Genomic DNA, 20,450 nt, shown 5'->3' on the forward strand with positions numbered 1-20,450 from the left:
ATTTGACTATCGCTGTCTCATTCTGTATCTCTTACTATCACCCGCTGAAGATAGGCGCCGCCATATTGAACAGCCTGTCAAAACGCTGAAAAGTAGCCATATTGAACAGCCTGTCAGGCAGTTGACAGATAAGAGATCACACTTTGTCATCATTCACAATGGTTGGGATAACAACACCTTGCTCTGAAATCGCCTTGCCTTGTATATATTCGCCTTGGATCATTTCCAAAAAACGCTTGGGCACTGGAAGCAAATAGGATAAATATAGTAAGAGCCGTCACTCGTTATTTTTTATTTATTTATTTATTTAATTCATTCAGTCTAAAAGTACATGCTTTCTTACAGACTAGTTCAAAATAGAAAACAATTCAAGCTTAGACTTATATAAGCTGTTATTAAAATTAAGAACATTAAGCTGCATACATTGGTGCTTTATCGGTAACCGTATCGGTAACCTTATAACAGCTGATTCGACCAACCTTATGGGAATCAATGCAATCGATTATTGGTGCCGCTAAGGTCGTAACCCGTATCGTATCCAACCAATTGGTTTTTGGTTAACCGTCGTAGCGATAAATAGCTGATTACGTTAGGGATACGACTACATTGATACGACATACGGCACCAATGACTCCCGCTTTACTGAATCGATTTGCTAGATGTATAGTCCTAGTTATAGGTTCATTCATAGCATAATTCGTTTTATGAGTTATTTCGATGAATAATCTATTATGCCCAAGATCACGCAGTGGAATATATGGAATGAACAAATTAGATAAATTGGAGCAATTTATGCTCAATTTTATTATATTATAGGCAAGCATTAGTGAGATACAAGTTCTTCTGTCGTGCAAAGCCTGAAGACCAAGCAATTTGCGCCTGCTGGTATACGATGGGAGACCGTCTGGCCAGTGAAGCATCCGTAAAGCAATCTTCGTAAAAACTTTTTGAACTCTTTTAATTTTATAGGAGTTAGATTCATAAAAAGGATTCCATATTATTGAACAATATTCAAGGCGACTTCTGACCAAGGAGATATAAAGTGCCTTCAACGTCATAGGGTCCTTAAGGTCACTGGTGTTTCGTCTAATGAACCCAACCATTGCAAAGGACTTTGCAACAATGAAGTCAATATGACTGGAAAAAGAGAGTTTGGAGTCAAAAATGACACCCAATTCTTTAATCTTTTGACAACAATTAAGAGATTTAGCATTTAGTTTGTAGTTAAAATATGTCGCAGCTGTCTTTTTGGAATAAGACACAACGCAGCATTTGTTTGTATTTAAAAATAAATTATTGTCTGCGCACCAACCGGCAAAAGAGTCCAGATCAGATTGCAAGTTAGTGCAGTCAGAGCTATTACGGATTGTCATAAATAGTTTGACATCGTCCGCAAACATCAAACATTTTGCGAATTTGAATTGCTGGGGCAAATCATTTATGAAAATTAAGAATAATAGAGGGCCACAATGGGTACCCTGCGGAATACCTGACCAGGCGTTTATATGTAGAGATGACTTGTCGGCTCCAATTGCCACATGGAGCTTTCTGTTCGATAGAAAACTCGTGAAGAATTTCAACAAGTTTCCATTATTCCATACTTGGCTAACTTGCGTACTAGGATAGTATGATCAACCTTGTCGAATGCTTTCGAGAAGTCAGTGTATATGACGTCAAGTTGCTCAGAGTTCTCTAAAGCACCCACAATTTGATTAGTAACTAAAGCTAAATTTGTGGAAGTAGACCTACCTGGGAAAAATCCATGCTGACACTCCACTATAACTTTGCCTACGTAATCGAACAATTTACGTTGAAGTACGTGGTCGAATATTTTTGCCAGAGTACTCTGTTTAACAATCTGTCTGTAGTTGCAAATGTCATTGCGGTTACCAGACTTAAATATGGGAGTTATGGAGCATAATTTCCACGAGTCCACAAAAATTTCGCTGTTCAAGCAATTTTGAAAGAGATGAGCTAAGGGTTCTGCAATGGAGTTTGCGCATATTTTGAAAAATATCGCAGAAAACCCCTCAGAATCTGATTTTGCACTACTTGTCAATTTAGAGATTGACAGAAGAACATCATCTGCGGTAACAACGAAATTAGAAATTTGGCATTGGTACCCAGAGTGAAATATAGGATAAGGCATTTAGGCATTTACTCGATGTAAACTGTGAGGTAGTCGCTACTTTTGTTTTATGAGGGAAATTTTTGAATTGCCTTCCATTTATCCATGCGGTGTTGTCACTTTATGCAAACGTGTTTTTTGGAAAGAGAATTAAATAATTAATTAAATACAGTCGGAAAAATAAACACAAATACCCCATGAAAATGTATAGAAGACATTCATAAACATCTCGCCCAAAAAAAAAGTAGCGACTATCTCACAGTTTACATCAAGTAAATGCCTAAAAAATAACAAGTGACGGCTCTTATTATATTTATCCTCTTTGCTGGAAGATGTCAGAAATCAATAAAATTATTTTTGTGATTTGGCATTCCTCTCCACGGCGAATTGGGTTGAGTTCGCATTGGCATCACTTTGTATAGATTGGGTTTGATCATATGCAACTTAATTTTGAATTTATTGTTAGCGGCCACCGTGGTGTGATGGTAGCGTGCTCCGCCTACCACACCGAAGATCCTGGGTTCACGCCCGGGCAAACCAACATCAAAATTTTAGAAATAAAGTTTTTTAATTAGAAGAAAATTTGTCTAAGCGGGGTCGCCTCTCGGCAGTGTTTGGCAAGCACTCCGAGTGTATTTCTGCCATGAAAAGCTCTCAGTGAAAACTCATCTGCCTTGCAGATGCCGTTCGGAGTCGGCATAACATAAGTAAGTCCCGTCCCGCCAATTTGTAGGAAAAATTAAATGGAGCACCACGCAAATTGGAAGAGAAGCTCGGCCTAAAATCTCTTCAGAGGTTATCGCGCCTTACATTTATTTATTTATTTATTGTTTTTGGGGGAAACGTTTCATATTCATCTTTAAGTTTTGTATTGATGATGATGATTAAAAGACCAAGTTCGTTACTTCAGTCTTTCGTTATTTATACAAAACCAAGGATGCTCAACAAACGAAACGATACCATTTCGCTTCGTTAAAGATCAAAATTAACTTAACGAAATGATTCCGTTTTGTTTCGCTGGAAACGAATGAAAATTCTTGATTAACGTTAAACTTAACGTTACGACAGAGAGCATATAAGGGCCAATTAAACTTCCTTAACCCTAACGCCATATTTATAACCATATTTTTACTTATCCATATCAAATCTGTGCCAATTTGAAAAAATAACGTAAATCGAGTTATGATAATGGCGATACATAGACCTTTATCTGAAAAGCTAGCTACAATTCACCATTGTAACTTCCTATATTTTGTAGACGCCATTTGGCGCTAGGGCTATAAGTAAGTAACACAGGGAGATCTGTAACGTATTTCTGTTGCCTTAACTTAAAAATCGTGAAAATTTCATAAAAATGAAGAAAACGCAAAAAATTGCAAACATATACCACAAAAAATAAGCGTCTCAGTCAAAACGTATCCAAAACAATAAATAAAATCTACAAAAAGTTATTAAATTCACCAACTCAAATATTTTTAGGTTGTGGATATGGCGAGAAACCAAAAACCAATTGGTTGGCTATGGTATGGTTATGGCTTTAGCGTTATGGTATGGCACCATTAATCGATTACATTGATTTCCATAAGGTTGGTTCGATCAGCTGTTTTATCTGGTTATGGATAAGTCACCATTAATTGGCCTTTAAATTTTGTTCGCATAACGGCATGCCATAATGGTATAAACAAAGCGAGATAAATTCATTAGTATTGTCTCTCCGTTTGTCTTTGAACACGATAACTTGAGTAAATTTTAAGATATTTTATTCAAATTTGATATGTGGGTTCCTCGGCAGTGATTTCACATTGGTATTAATAACTGGCGAAATCGGACGATAAGAGCGCCCGCTTTTTATATAAATTATAAAGTTGTCATAAGTGCAAAGTGCATTCCAACGATTTGCTAATTAATGGATCGGGCGTTTCAGGAGATATATAATTGAAAAAATAAATACAAAGCGCCATAGCCGCCGAGCTTCTCTTCCAATTTGCGTCGTGCTCCTTTTAATTTTTCCTACGAATTGGTGGCCGGGACCTAAATGTTTTACCCTGACTCCGAACGGCACCTGCAGGACAGATGATCTTTCATTGAGAAGCATTTTATACCAAAAATACACTCGTAGTGTTTGCCAAATCACTGCTGCGAGGTGACCCCGCTACAGAAACACTTTTTTAATTGAAAAAAAACTTGTTTCTAAATGTTTGATGAGCTTTGCCCGAGAAATGAACCCAGGATCTTCGGTGTGGTAGGCGGAGGTCACTACCACTATACCATGGCGGACAATGCGGAGAAGATGTATGTATATGGTTGGTTCACTAGGAGGTGTAAGGCCTCGAATTGGGCTAGGAGTGCTGAGCATACAGGTGAAACCTTGTACAAAATATCTAGGAATCATTGTGGTGATTGAGACCACTCTTAATTTTATATATCAAGAAACTTTTATTCAATAAAGAATACGCCTAAAAGTATTCGTCAATATCTTTTTTAAAATTTTTACAACAATGAAAATTTTTGAAAATTGAAAAATCAATATTGAAAATTGGAATATTGATAAAACATTGTAAAATTACAAAGTTCAAAGTAACTAAAATACAAAGTTAAATAAAAATAAGTAAGGAAGGTTAAGTTCGGGTGAAACCGAACATTACATACTCAGCTGAGAGCTTTGGAGACAAAATAAGGGAAAATCACCATTTAGCAAAATGAACCTAGGGTAACCCTGGAATGTGTTTGTTTGACATGGGTTTCAAATGGAAGGTATTAAAGAGTATTTTAAAAGGGAGTACGACATCGTTCTATAGGTGGACCCAATTTCAGGATATCGCCATAAAGGTTAACCAGGGGTGACTCTGGAATGTGTGTTGTACATATATGGGTATTAAATGAAAGGTGTTAATGAGTATTTTAAAAGGGTGTGGGCCTTAGTTCTATAGGTGGACGCCTTTTCGAGATATCGCCATAAAGGTGGACCAGGGGTGACTCTAGAATGTGCTTGTACGATATGTGTATCAAATGAAAGGTGTTAATGATTATTTAAACCGTAGTGGGCCTTAGTTCTATAGGTGGACACCTTTTCGAGATATCGCCATAAAGGTGGACTAGGGGTGACTCTAGAATGTGTGTATACGATATGGGTATCAAATGAAATGTGTTAATGATTATTTAAAACGTAGTTGGTCTTAGTTCTATAGGTGGACGCCTTTTCGAGATATCGCAATAAGGGTGGACCAGGGGTGACTTTAGAATGTGTTTTTACGATATGGGCATCAAATTAAAGGTATTAATGAGGGTTTTAAAGGGGAGTGGCCCTTAGTTGTATATGTGAAGGCGTTTTCGAGATATCGACCAAAATGTGGACCAGGGTGACCCAGAACATCATCTGTCGGGTACCGCTTATTTATTTATATATGTCATAACACGAACAGTATTCCTGCCAAGATTCCAAGGGCTTTTGATTTCGCCCTGCATAACTTTTTTCATTTTCTTCTACTTAATATGGTAGGTGTCACACCCGTTTACAAAGTTTTTTCTGAAGTTATATTTTGCGTCAATAAACCAATCCAATTATCATGATTCATCTCTTTTTTCATATTTGGTACAGAATTATGGTTTTTTTTTCATTTCTCGTAATTTTCGATATCGAAAAAGTGGGCGTGGTCATAGTCGGATTTCGGCCATTTTTTGTACCAAAATAAAGTGAGTTAAGATAAGTACGAGAACTAAGTTTAGTAAAAATATATCGATTTTTGCTCAAGTTATCATGTTAACGGCCGAGCAGAAGGACATGCGGTCGACTATGTATAAAAACTGGGCGTGGCTTCAACCGATTTTGCCCATTTTCAAAGAAAAGAGTTATCGTCATAGAATCTATGCACCTACCAAATTTCACAAGGATTGGTAAATTTTTGTTCAACTTATGGCCTTAAAAGTATTCTAGACGAATTAAATGAAAAAGGGCAGAGCCACGCCCATTTTGAAATTTTCTTTTATTTTTGTATTTTGTTGCACCATATCATTACTGGTGTTAAATGTTGACGTAATTTACTTATATACTGTAAATATATTAAATTTTTTGTTAAAATTTGACTTAAAATTTTTTTTTTTAAAGTGGGCGTGTTCGTCATCCGATTTTGCTAATTTTTATTTAGCACACATATAGTAATAGGAGTAACGTGCCTGCCAAATTTCATCATGATATCTTCAACGACTGCGAAGTTACAGCTTGCAAAACTTTGAAATTACCTTCTTTTAAAAGTGGGCGGTTCCACGCCCATTGTCCAAAATTTTACTAATTTTCTATTTTGCGTCATAAGGTCAACGCACCCACCAAGTTTCATCGCTTTATCCATCTTTGGTAAGGAATTATCGCACTTTTTCGGTTTTTCGAAATTTTCGATATCGAAAAAGCGGCGTGGTTGTAGTCCGATTTCGTTCATTTTAAATAGTGATCTGAGATGAGCGCCTAGGAACCTACGTACCAAATTTCATCAAGATACCTCAAAACTTACTCAAGTTATCGTGTTTACGGACGGATGGACATGGCTAAATTAATTTCTTTTTTCGCCCAGATCATTTTGATATATAGAAGTCTATATCTATCTCGATTAGTTTATGCCGTTACGGATTACCGTTATGCGAACAAAGTTAATATACTCTGTGAGCTCTGCTCAGCTGAGTATAATAATAAGAACCCTACATACAAAGTTAAATAAAATTAATAAGAACGCTACAATCATTATAGGCAGTAAGTTGTCAGCGAAGCTGATCGTGGAGGAGAGAGTGATGATGACCTCGACGCCGCTTTGTGTATGTAGTTAATGGTCTGCGCTATACAATAAACAGGTCCTACAAGCTGCCAGATGACTGTAGTGTTTTCCAGTTGGCAGTAGTAACCGTGACTGAGGCAGTAGATATACTAGCGGAAAATAGCTTAAACTGCAGCCGTTTAAATATTTTCATTGGCAGCCAAACAGCAATTAAATTCTCTCATAGCACAACGTCGCAAAGTGTGTTTGGGTGTAACAATTCCTGGAAAGAATCGGCATAGGGAGAAATATACATCTATATTGGGTTGTTGGATATGTATGTGAGAATAGATGGAAATGAAAAAGCGGATGAGCTAGCTGAACAGAACTCATCCCTCGAAGCTTTCACCGTAGACGTGAAAGGCCATTATAACAAGAAATTATAAAAATTAATAATAGTTCCATCTATACATAATAATCGAAGTCAGTTACCTGGGAGGCAATAACGTCTCGCCAACCACTTCAATGTTAGCGGCATACAGAAAACCAACGAATAAACGCGCTTGCCAATAAATTTTGCTTTATACTGAGCAGGAAAATAAGAATTAAAGTACCCTGCGGGAAAACGAAAACCAAGCTCTTCATTTCCCTTAAAATAGCCGCCCTGCCAAAGAGGATAAATATAATAAGAGCCGTCACTCGTTATTTTTGAGGCATTTACTCGATGTATACTGAGAGGTAGTCGCTACTTTTTTTTTGGGGCGAGATGTTTATAAATGTCTTCTATACATTTGTGTTTATTTTTCGACTGTTTTTAATTAATTTATTTAATTCTCTTTCCAAAAATCACAGTTGCACAAGGGGCATACACGGCATGGATAAATGCGAGACAATTAAAAATGTCCCTCTCAGAAAACATTCGGCATCAATTTTTTCAATTTCCAGCGTGATACTCGCCACAAAATAACGAGTGACGGCTCTTATTGTATTTATCCTCTTTGGCCCTGCTGTGCTATTCAGAGGTATGAACGCTGTGGCAGTGATCGACGTAAAATTTTGAGAAAAATTTACGCATTGGCAATAGCAAGTATCGAAAAAGATTTAATAATGAGCTGTACTTGATTTATGAAGGCAGGGGAAGAGGAAAGCCAAACTTCGCTGGAAGGGCAATGTGGGAGGCGATTTCAATTCGATAGGTATTTTTCGTTGGCGCCAGGTAGCGCAGCAACGATACGGCTCACCCGTTTTGTTGGACGGCTAAACTCTTTAAACGGTTATGGGCCTATTATTAGTACTTTTACCATTTTTCCTACAAGTTGGTGGAACGGGAACTGCGTACATATTTTATGCCGATTCGCTGACTCCATGACAGAAATACACTGGGGTGTTTGCGACCTCGATTAGAGACATTTTTTTAAATCAAAAAAACTTGTTTATTAAGAATTCGATATTACACTTTACTGGGTCTTGAACGCAGGACCTTTGGTGAGGTACGCAAGCGCGATACCGCGCCGCAACGGTTTCTGCCAGCAAAAGCAAACGTAATAAAACCAACTTAAGCCTCAAGAAAACCAATGTTCCGGACATATTTTATACCAACACAATTTCCGAATGAATTAAGTTAATTAAGTAATCGGATAAACTGTTCTTTTCTTAATTAACATTCTCAAATCTGATTATTGGTAAAAAGGGTTTAATACTAAGAAATAAGGTATGTATGTAAGTTTTTCACTTACCTAAAACTGCATTATTGATAACTCTCACGATCTGTGTCCAAAGCGTTTCTGGCTCAATTTCAAAGTAGCCGGGCAAGGGATTCAATAGGACAACCTGTTTGCATGTATATGTAGATCCATACATAAATATATTAAATAAAGTTATACCTGAACATATATTAACCATGATAAAAGCATCACAAGGTAGAACCGTTAATGACCTTTTTAAAGCTTTTTAGCAATGAAAAAAATTTTAAGTTATTCAAATTCACACAAACCTATTTACGGTTTTCCCCAAGTAAAAGCAAATTAGAGTACTTTCTTTTGTTTCAGAAATGTTTTTTATATCCATTTCACACAGCCGGTTGATGAAATAATTAGTCTAGCTTTCTGCATCAAAGCCATCATTATTGCTTTATTGAACGCCAAATTGGGTCAAAAACCGAGTCGGTGTGTCCCATTTTATTGTCAATCTAACAAATAACAAAAATATTTTCAATTTTTTACGAAAAATTGGAACATTTTATTTCTGCAGAGTTTAATAGTTGCATTGCATTTTATTTTGATTGTCTTCAAAGTAGTAGAAGAAACGTCTGCTTTCCATCTTAGCTATTTTTAAACGGTTTTAATTAGCTTGACTTGACAGGCCGGCTACCGACATGAATTTTGTAATTAAAATTTAAGTAACCTACCGATAAATTACAAGCTTGAAACTTGACAATGCAATAATAAGAAGAAAAAACTCAGATAGGTGGCGCATAATACATACATGAAAAGAAAGCGACCTATGAAAAAATCGCCACTAGGTGGCGCAAGGATTGAGATATTAAAAAAAATCGTTTTAATGGTCCAATTTGATTCATATTTGGAACACATAATACATACAGGAATAGAAAGCGACCTATGAAAAAAATCGCCGCTAGGTAGCGCAAGGATCAAGATATTAAATAATCGTATTTGTGGTCCGATTTGGCTCATATTTGGAACATAATATACATGCATGAATAGAAAGCGATCTGTGAAAAAAATCGCCGCTAGGTGGCGCAAGCAACGAGATATTCAAAAAATCGTATTTGTGGTCCGATTTGGGTCATATTTGGAACACATAATACATGCATGAATAGGAAGCGACCTATGAAAAAAATCGCCGCTAGGTTGGGCAAGATCGACATATTCAAAAAATCGTGTTTGTGCTCCGATTAGCGCTCATGTTTTTAACACATTACATATAGATGTAGAAATCGCTTTATAAAAAAAAATCCCGCTAGGTGCGGCAAGGATCGAGATAATAACAAGTAAAAGTGTCTAAGTTCGGGTGTAACCGAACATTACTCAGCGTGAGTTTCAATTTTACATTTAATTTCAGACAAATTACTTTTCTATATAACTCGTGGTACCGCCCGTTAAAAAAAAAAAACGAGATGGCTCCCCATTTCCTCTTACAATAAAACTTGATAAGTGAAATATCATTGATTCAAACTATTTTTTGCTAAGTTATAGCTTAGTATTCTAGTCTACGACCCTTTTAAAAATATTTTATATAAAAGTGGGCGTGGTCTTTAACCGATCTCGTCCATTCTTTCTAGAAATATTTCCTGCTATAGGGAAAATATGTGAACCCAATTTTATTACGATCCGTTAATTTTTATTCGAGTTATGGCTCCCGAAACATAGAAAATTGCTTAGTAATAAAAGAGGAGTGCCACGCCCATTTTTTTTAATTTGAATTTTTTTCCTATTTATTGTTATAAATACACTTGGGAAATGAAATACCATTGATATAAAGCTCTTTTTTGCAAAAATATAGCTTATTTTATCGTCCACGACCCTTTTAAAAATCTTTTATATAAAAGTGGGCGTGGTCCATAACCGATTTCGTTAATTTTTCTTCAAAGCATTCCTTATTAGTATTGTAAATAAGTGAGTCAAACCTGTTGTTTCGTATCTATAATAATAACACTATGCGACAAAATCAACTTTTTTTCTGGTTATTGGACGAAACCCACTTTTTCGTAGAGATTGAGGCTTAAGTAAACAAAGTACTATCTCAGTTTTTCGAACTTAGCCTCCAAAAAATAGATATCGGCTTACGAAGTTCGAAATTCTATATTTCGAAATTTTAATTTTTTTTTGCTAACGCGTTTCGCAAATTAAAGAAGTAAAAATGTGGTCGGGGTCCTCTTTTTTCCCTTATATTTGCTGGGCTGAAATATTTTTTTGAGATATTTAGTGTAACAGCTGTTATACGAGGTGAAAAGTCAGATAGTTCCATGATAGTGGCTACTACTTTCATGTCCGCACATATTCTTCACTGGAATTGCTCGTAATGTAGTTTTTCAAAAAAAGAATTCAGCCGTTCAATTAAAAAAAAGTAAAAGGCGGCCCACGGCCACATTTTACCTTTTTAATTTGCTGAACGCGTTAGCAAAAAAAAAAAAATAAATTTAATGTAGAATTTCGAACTTCGAACTTCGTAAGCCGATATCTATTTTTTGGAGGCTAAGTTCGAAAAACTGAGATAGTACTTTGTTTACTTAAGCCTCAATCTCTACGAAAAAGTGGGTTTCGTCCAATACCCAGAAAAAAAGTTGATTTTGTCGCATAGTGTTATTATTATAAATACGAAACAACAGGTTTGACTCATTTATTTACTTTGACTTCCCCTGTTCATGATATTTGGCATATCTTTATTAACTTTTGAATGCAAACCCTGCAATTTTTCCTCCAAAAATATCATAAGTTTCAGGTCTAAGTATAATAAGAATCAGGTAAAATAACAGTTGCAATAAATATTGAAAGTGCTATAACTTCTTTGTTTATTATTTTAGTAATATGGTTTCAAAGCAACATTTTCTTGACTTTTTAAGTACTTTCGTTTGGTATGGAAAAAAAACATACATTAGGGGTGGGGGGGCCATTTTGTTAGCTGACGTAATCATGTGAAAACGACTTCATAGCTTAAAAGTACATTAAACGGAAATGTGAAGCTTCTCAAGGCCAAAATAATGACATATAAATTTTAAAAATCGGTTGTCAAATAACCAAATTACAACGAAAAAACCATTTCGGCTGTATTTCGAAGGATCAAAAAAAATTTTAAAAAAAGTTTCCGAAACAACAACATAATCTTCAAATTTAGGGGCGGACATTAGCAACTTTTTTTTCGACCCAGTCTAAGGAGCACGCTACCATCACAATACGACTGCCGCCCCAATATTTGGTAAATAGATTTCATATATGAGGTTATTAAGGTTGGAGGGGTAGAGCGTGTGAAAGAAGGAGTGAGAGTGGGAATGAGAATGAGACTGGGAGTGGGAGTGGAAATGGGTTTGGGAGTGAGAGGGAGAATTAGAATGAGTAGGGAGTGTAGATAAAAGAATTAAGGGAAAGAACGGATATAAGAAGCAGAAATGGAAAAAAAGAAAAGTTTTAGTCTATTGTAGAGAGTAATAGAGGGAAAGGACGTCCACTTTCCAAATATAGGGCAGGACAATGTCTGCCCGGTACGCTAGCTGGTTTATGTAAATAAACCAACGATTTGAGTAATTTTCACTACAATAGTAGGCAACCCTTCTTCAAGGAATGGTTAATTTGCGGACATAAGCGTGTACCTGTATTTAACGTTTCTTTCCCATTTTGTAATATTTTTAGAAACGGTGGCAACCATGATCATTGTATAGCTACATATGTATGCACATTAGAGTGGTCTTAAAAATTTGTTTTCCGCAAAAAGACTGTACCGCCCACACACTTTATTCCTGTGTATAAAGTAATAAATATTACACCAGCTTAAGGCGTGGCACATTCCCATTGGAAATGCCTCAAACCCACTTATTTTTTAATTTTCGAGAATAATGGCCGACAAAATCTTACAATAAGTTTTAAATATGCTGTTTTACTTATAGTGTATTTATAACAAGAATATGAAAAAGGAAAAACAATTTTGAAAATTTGCGTGGCACTTTCCATTTTTCAATCAAGCATTTTCCAACGTTTCGGAAGACCAATTGACGTATCAAATCAAAATCCGTTTTTTAAATAAAGAATCATAGACCAATGTAAAAGGTATTATCCTTGCGAAAAAATCTTCATATCAATCGTATTTTACTTTCAAAATACCATTATAAAAAGGAATTTAAGAAACTAAAATATTTGAAATAGGTGTTTCACCACTCCTTCGACCATTCAATACTCTGCGTTTCGACAGCCATTACTGGAAGAAGAATTGAACTATTGTGAAGAAAGTATATATCCTTATTTTTTATATATATGAATATTTCTAATAAAATCGGCCAAAATCATTTAATAAATACCCCCCTTTTACAATTCTACGACAGCGCTTAACCGTTTAAACGCTTATGGCCGCCCAACAAGGGGCGCCAACCACATATTCGCTCCGCCAACTGGTGCCAATTGGTCACACTAAGGGAGCTTAAATTGGTTTTTCCACCTGGCCGCTCCAGCACAGTGGGGCCGCCCTGTTCCTCTGCTTTCATAGTCGGATTTCGATAAAAATATTTTCTAGGCCGGAGCGTCATCTTTCATTCGCATAACATGGCCTGCCAAGCGTAGCCACTGCGTTATAATTCGCTGGATTTTGTTGATGTCTTTCTTAAAGCTCATACAGCTCATAATTAAATCTTCTTCGGAACTCGCCAACGCCAACGCTTAGAAGTCCGTAAATCTTTCGAAGAACTTTTCTCTCGAACAATCCCAGAACCGCTTCATATAGCAGGACGGATACGATAAGTCACTTGTAGAGAGTGATTTTCGTTTACCGAGAGAGGAATTCTTTTTTCAATTGCCTACCTAGTTCTAAGTCGTATTTATTGGCAAGAGTGATTCTTCGCTGGATTTCAGAACTCATGTTGTTTCATGTTTTTAATGCTGGTTCCCAAACAAACGAAGTCTTTGACTATTTCAAAATTATGGCTGAAAACTAGAAAACTCACTGGATAATGGCTAATATGTGTGAAGTGAGCGCGAATCATTATTTCACTAGCTGACGACCACTGCCTTACACCATGGAGGGGTATTTATTTAATGATTTTGTCTTTTATAAGAAGGATTCCTCTTCGTACAGGAAATAAGTTTAAAGAGTTTCTTCACAGTAGGTCAGTTCTTCTTCATTGGTAAAAAGAGGGTGACACACCCATTTAAAAATGTTTTAGTTACGTCACACGGTCTTCGAGTTATGGCTTCAGAAATGGTACCCAAAGCATTTCCATTCATTTAATTGTTATAAATACACTTTAGAAGAGAAATAGCATATTAACAACTTTTTATAAGGTTTTGTCGGGCATGGCTCTCGAAAATTACAAAAAAAATCCGTTTCTGGGCATTTTTAATGAAAATGTGTCACGCCTTAACCTGAAGTTATATGCCCAACAGTTTGGAATTTTATTACCTACATGCAAAGGAATAATTTGAGGGGGCGGTACAGCTTTTTCTTAAACTTAAAATTTTTTCATACAAAATATGTCCAGCCTAATGTACATGGTCAATTAAGTCTGTTACACTTTTTTCAGTTTCATATATTTACACTCATATGCACATAAAAACATATTAAGCAATGCTTTCGAAAAAACGGTTATTTTCCGAACGAAATAAAAGGCTAAAAAAAATCGTTACTTTTCGTGTGAAAAATAACTGTTATTTTCTGAGAGCAAAATAAAATTAAATAAATGACAGTTTAAATACGATTTATGTAATAAAAGTTATAATCGCTATGCCATGTCCCTATCCTTCTTTTTCGATTCATATTTATAATCGGGGTTATAATCAGAGATATCGGTTCTACCTTGCAGTGTTTTGATCATGCTATTAATTAGAGCAATAAAATACCTGTATAGATAATTGTTTACACTAATTTATTGAATTTGATTGTCTGTTAATTTTTCACATTGCACTTTTCCTAGATATTTTATACATAATAGTGTTTATTCAATTACCATATTTATCATTATAGAAAAAAACTCAAGGCACAAAATCATGGAGGTGGAAAATTTACTTACTTAATCGGTGCTGAACTGTTTAAACGGCCGCCCAATAAGGGGTGCCTGTACTAACTGGCGCCCATTAGTCACAATAAAGGATTTTAAATCGTTTTCCACCTGGTCTTTCCAGCGGATTGGGGGCCCGCCCTATTTATCTGCCTCCATAGACGGGTTCCGATAAAAATACTTTTTTGCCCGGAGCATCATCTTCCATTCGCATAACTTGACCTAGCCAGAGTAGCCGTTGTGTTGTAATTCGTCAGACTATGATGGTATCTGCATAAAGCTTGTACCGCTCTTCATTAAATCTTCTTCTGTATTTGCCGTCGCCGATGCTTAAATCTTTTACAATTCACCACTTCCACATGACCCAATTACCATGCTTATTATCGTGTCTCTTCGTTGGAAATTTCTCGAGGCTTTTAGTTAACAATTTGGGGATGTTGAGAAAAAGTATACCCTAAAGTCTGCAGTGTGTGGTATGTTGAGAGAATAAATGTACCCTAAAGTCTACAGTGTGTGGCAGGACGCCTTTACTGTAAGCGCAAGGGTGTGATATTTCTCAAGGCCTCTAGTTAGCTACGTGTGGCAGGACGCCTCCTACAGGGACGTTACAATAGAACCAGACACTAAATCATTTAAACGAAAATTTCTCAGCAACCGGTGCATTTGATTATTCTATTAGATAGGCAATGTACTTTTATGGGTTGAACATTGATACGTTAGTTGGATTTATTAAGCTTAAATTGTGACCTCGTGTATCGAAAATTCAATAGAGCGTCATACTGTAGCTAAAACATAAAGGAGAGCCAGTTTCAAGTTCTTAATTTAAGTCGTGCCCGGTGACATGAGTCTTTGCGTTTTCATGACTAGGTCAATAGAAATGGCTTTATGTTCGACTATTCATTATTTTCACTAGCTTCTGAGCAATGCATGGACCTCCAATCCACAATTTTTGTGGGTTTTGGCAGAGATGCGTCCTTTTCTGGTCTCCCAAGTTATTTTTTAGTGGTGTACCCAGCCTGTTTTGACGCTAGATTTGTTTCTTTACACTGCTTGGATATCCAACGAAGGGGTATATTATACTCCGAATGTACAGTATGTGTAGTTTCATTCAAAACTCTATTGTACTGTGAAGCATCCGGAATAACATCAAAAAGGAATATGGCAGCATAGTGTATGTGAATAAAAGGTTGTATGTGTTTGGATCTCATTGACTGATTAGTAATCTAGTGAAATGTCATTATTTGGTGAAACGAAATCAAAGCGAAGAATCGTAAACACCAAACTCTTTCCTCAGAACAATTCTAAAGTGGAAAGAATAGCGATAGGACCATAATGGTTTAGGTATGTTTTGCACAAATTATTTGGTTTCTATCGAAAATATTAGGAATGATCTTCAATAAAACAAGATTTTATATTCATAGTTTACCACGACATTTCTATGTATATCTCAGCAGGATAACGAGCCCAAATCATGAGCCACCGAGAAAAAAGAGCAAAGGATTCGTCCTGATAAAAAAAAAAACAACATAGAATTTATTTAATAATTTGGGAAAAATTTAAACAACGTGATATCAGGACGGACAAGGCGACAGCTGTTTCGATTATACATACCTTGTAAATCTCTTCAAAGCCTTTTCTCCCGGGAGTGGGATTTGAACCCGCACTCCTACGATGATTGAAGTCTTTCAAACGCATTCAGCCACGTCATGCCTTAGTTGTTGTAAACCTTATCCCGATTGCCTTCTTTGCATATTTTCTTTAATCACAGTCCATATTTCGTATGGCATCATGTGGTAAAGTTGTGCGTTGGTAAGGCGGTTTCAAAGGATCTTGGTGTTGTTGCTTTTGTTCTATTTATAGAACTACAACGAATTAACCAATGTTGTCTATTAATCAGACCATAATATTATAGAAAATGGATGTGTAGTTAAAATCGTCGCTCTCAGTCGCTCAGTCAAGCTATGAAAAGATCCTTAGAGTGCGACTAAAGACGCATCCCTGCCAATTCCTCTCAGCAACTAGGTGATTAGAGGGTCAGTCATAGCTCAGCAGTCAGCAATATTTATGTGCACCCGACCAAGTATTGCAGTCAAATAACGTGCCTTACATCAATTTCTAATCACAGTTTAGTTTATACATGACCAAAGATAAAATATGTCTTGTAGCTCTATTTTATGTCACACCCATAGTAGGGCACTGCAAAAAATTTTAAATTTTTCAGCAATGATGTAGACTCTATAAATTGACTTGATACATCAATGTGAAGCCTGCAGATATACCTTTTTTAACTATTAGGGAAAAAACTTTGAGTCCATACGTTTTTATACTCAGTTGCGCAGAGCTCACAGAGTATATTAAGTTTGATTGGATAACGGTTGGTTGTACATATATAAAGGAATCGAGATAGATATAGACTTCCATATATCAAAATAATCAGGATCGAAAAAAAATTTTATTGAGCCATGTCCGTCCGTCCGTTAACACGATAACTTGAGTAAATTTTGAGGTATCTTGATGAAATTTGGTATGTAGGTTCCTGAGCACTCATCTCAGATCGCTATTTAAAATGAACGATATCGGACTATAACCACGCCCACTTTTTCGATATCGAAAATTTCGAAAAACCGAAAAAGTGCGATAATTCATTACAAAAGACAGATAAAGCGACAAAACTTGGTAGATGAGTTGAACTTATGACGCAGAATAGAAAATTAGTAAAATTTTGGACAATGGGCGTGGCACCGCCCACTTTTAAAAGAAGGTAATTTAAAACTTTTGCAAGCTGTAATTTGGCAGCCGTTGAAGATATCATGATGAAATTTGGCAGGAACGTTACTCCTATTACTATATGTACGCTTAATAAAAATTAGCAAAATCGGAGAAGGACCACGTCCACTTTAAAAAAAAAAATTTTTTAAAGTAAAATTTTAACAAAAAATTTAATATCTTTACAGTATATCAGTAAATTATGTCAACATTCAACTCCAGTAATGATGTGGTGTAACAAAATACAAAAATAAAAGAAACTTTCAAAATGGGCGTGGCTCCGCCCTTTTTCATTTAATTTGTCTAGGATACTTTGAACGCCATAAGTCGAACAAAAATTAACCAATCCTTTTGAAATTTGGTAGGGGCATAGACTTTATGACGTTAACTGTTTTCTGTGAAAATGGGCGGAATCGGTTGATGCCACGCCCAGTTTTTATACACAGTCGTCCGTCTGTCCTTCCGCATGGCCGTTAACACGATAACTTGAGCAAAAATCGACATATCTTTAATGAACTTAGTTCACGTGCTTACTTGAACTCACTTTATCTTGGTATGAAAAATTAACGAAATCCGACTATGACCACGCCCACTTTTTCGATATCGAAAATTACGAAAAATTAAAAAAATTCCATAATTCTATACCAAATACGAAAAAAGGGATGAAACATGGTAAGGTAATTGGATTGTTTTATTGACGCGAAATATAGCTTTAGAAAAAACTTTATAAAATGGTTGTGACACCTACCATATTATGTAGAAGAAAATGAAAAAGTTCTGCAGGGCGAAATAAAAAACCCTTAAAATCTTGGCAGGTATTACATATATAAATAAATTAGCGGTATCCAACAGATAATGTTCTGGGTCACCCTGGTCCACATTTTGGTCGATATCTGGAAAACGCCTTCACATATACAACTACCACCACTCCCTTTTAAAACTCTCATTAATGCCTTTAATTTGATACCCATATCGTACAAACGCATTCTAGAGTCACCCCTGGTCCACCTTTATGGCGATATCTCGAAAAGGCATCCACCTATAGAACTAAGCCACACGCTCTTTTAAAATACTCATTAACACCTTTCATTTGATACCCATATCGTACAAACATATTCTAAAGTCACCCCTGGTCCACCTTTATGGCGGTATCTCGAAAAGGCGAACACCTATAGAACGAAGGCCCACTGCCTTTTAAAAAGACTCATTAACACCTTTCATTTGATACCCATATTGCACAAACGAACTCTAGAGTCACCCCTGGCCCACCTTTATGGCGATATCTCGAAACGGCGTCCACCTATGGAACTAAGGATTACTCCCTTTTAAAAAACTCATTAACACCTTTCTTTTGATACCCATATTGTACAAACAAATTCTAGGGTCACCCCTGCTCCACCTTTATGGCGATATATCGAAACGGCGTCCACCTATGGAACTAAGGATTACTCCCTTTTAAAATACTCATTAACACCTTTCTGTTGATACCCATATTGTACAAACAAATTCTAGGGTCACCCCTGGTCCACCTTTATGGCGATATCTCGAAAATGCGACCACCTATACAACAACCACCACTCCCTTTTAAAACCCTCATTAATACCTTTAATTTGATACCCATATCGTACAAACACATTCTAGAGTCACCCCTGGTCCACCTTTGTGGCGATATTTCGAAACGGCGTCCACCTATAGAACTAAGGCCCACTCCCTTTTAAAATACTCATTAACACCTTTCGTTTGATGCCCATATTGTACAAACAAATTCTAGGGTCACCCCTGGCCCACCTTTATGGCGATATCTCGAAACGGCGTCCACCTATGGAACTAAGGATTACTCCCTTTTAAAATACTCATTAACACCTTTCATTTGATACCCATATCGTACAAACTCATTCTAGAGTCACCCCTGGTCCACCTTTATGGCGATATCTCGAAAAGGCGACCACCTATACAACAACCACCACTCCCTTTTAAAACCCTCATTAATACCTTTAATTTGATACCCATATCGTACAAACACATTCTAGAGTCACCCCTGGTCCACTTTTATGGCGATATTTCGAAACGGCATCCACCTATAGAACTAAGGCCCACTCCCTTTTAAAATACTCATTAACACCATTCGTTTGATGCCCATATTGTACAAACAAATTCTAGGGTCACCCCTGGTCCACCTTTATGGCGATATCTCGAAACGGCGTCCACCTATGGAACTATGGATTACTCCCTTTTAAAATACTCATTAACACCTTTCATTTGATACCCATATCGTAGAAACGCATTCTAGAGTCAACCCTGATCCACCTTTATGGCTATATCCCTAAATGGCGTCCACCTATAGAACTATGGCCCACTACCTCATAAAATACTCTTTAATGCCTTTCATTTGATACGCATGTCATACAAACACATTCCAGGATTTCCCTCGGTTCATTTTCCTACATGGTTTTTTTCCCTTATGTTGTCACCATAGCTCTCAATTGAGTATGTTCGGTTAAACCCGAACTTAACCTTCCTTACTTGTTTATATTATTTTTATTTACACGACTTTCATAGTGCATGGCTCTATTTCATGAAACATCACTGTACTTTCCAATTTATCGCGAAAAGTAATGCAAAAAAATATTTCAGAAAACTTGCAAAAAATAATCCAATGAATATTTGAAATACATTTGGATTCATTCGAAGAATTTGTAGGAATTTACAGAAATTGCCGAAAACATTCCAAAATTATAGTTTAGTTTAGTATTGTAACGAATTTAGGGAAATACCGCTTATTCCAAACCTTCTGCTAACGTTCGAATCGCTAAACTGTTGAATAAATAACTCCAATATTCAATAATGCAAAATGGTCTTTATTAGTCTACTTTGAAAGTACTTCACAATAACACTTATACTTCACAACCAATAGCGTGCTTAACTCAAAACTGATTAGTCATGCCTCAGCTTGCGCTGCTTTTATAGTCTCGGTTTCCTCGTTCACCCATTTCTCCTAAGGTCTAGTAATTTTGCGAACTTCATGCTTGGTTACCAGCCATACACATATAAATTTGTAGTTTGTAGCCATATGCGTGTGTATACGTGAGTACTATTT

The 20,450-nt window shown here is 36.3% G+C and overlaps 1 protein-coding gene across 7 annotated transcripts in view; it reads right to left on the reverse strand.

The window, feature by feature from the left end:
• Positions 1-20,450, reverse strand: part of LOC137252994 (putative glycerol kinase 5) — a 48,129-nt gene that overhangs the window by 14,337 nt on the left and 13,342 nt on the right. For all 7 annotated transcript variants that reach the window (XM_067789190.1, XM_067789191.1, XM_067789195.1 and 4 more), the window contains exon 3: positions 8,607-8,700. In XM_067789190.1, coding sequence (XP_067645291.1) covers positions 8,607-8,700 — 94 coding nt within the window. The remainder of the gene's footprint in view (positions 1-8,606; positions 8,701-20,450) is intronic.

Source organism: Eurosta solidaginis, chromosome 5, assembly GCF_040869045.1.
Source record: "Eurosta solidaginis isolate ZX-2024a chromosome 5, ASM4086904v1, whole genome shotgun sequence".
NCBI lineage: Eukaryota > Metazoa > Arthropoda > Insecta > Diptera > Tephritidae > Eurosta > Eurosta solidaginis.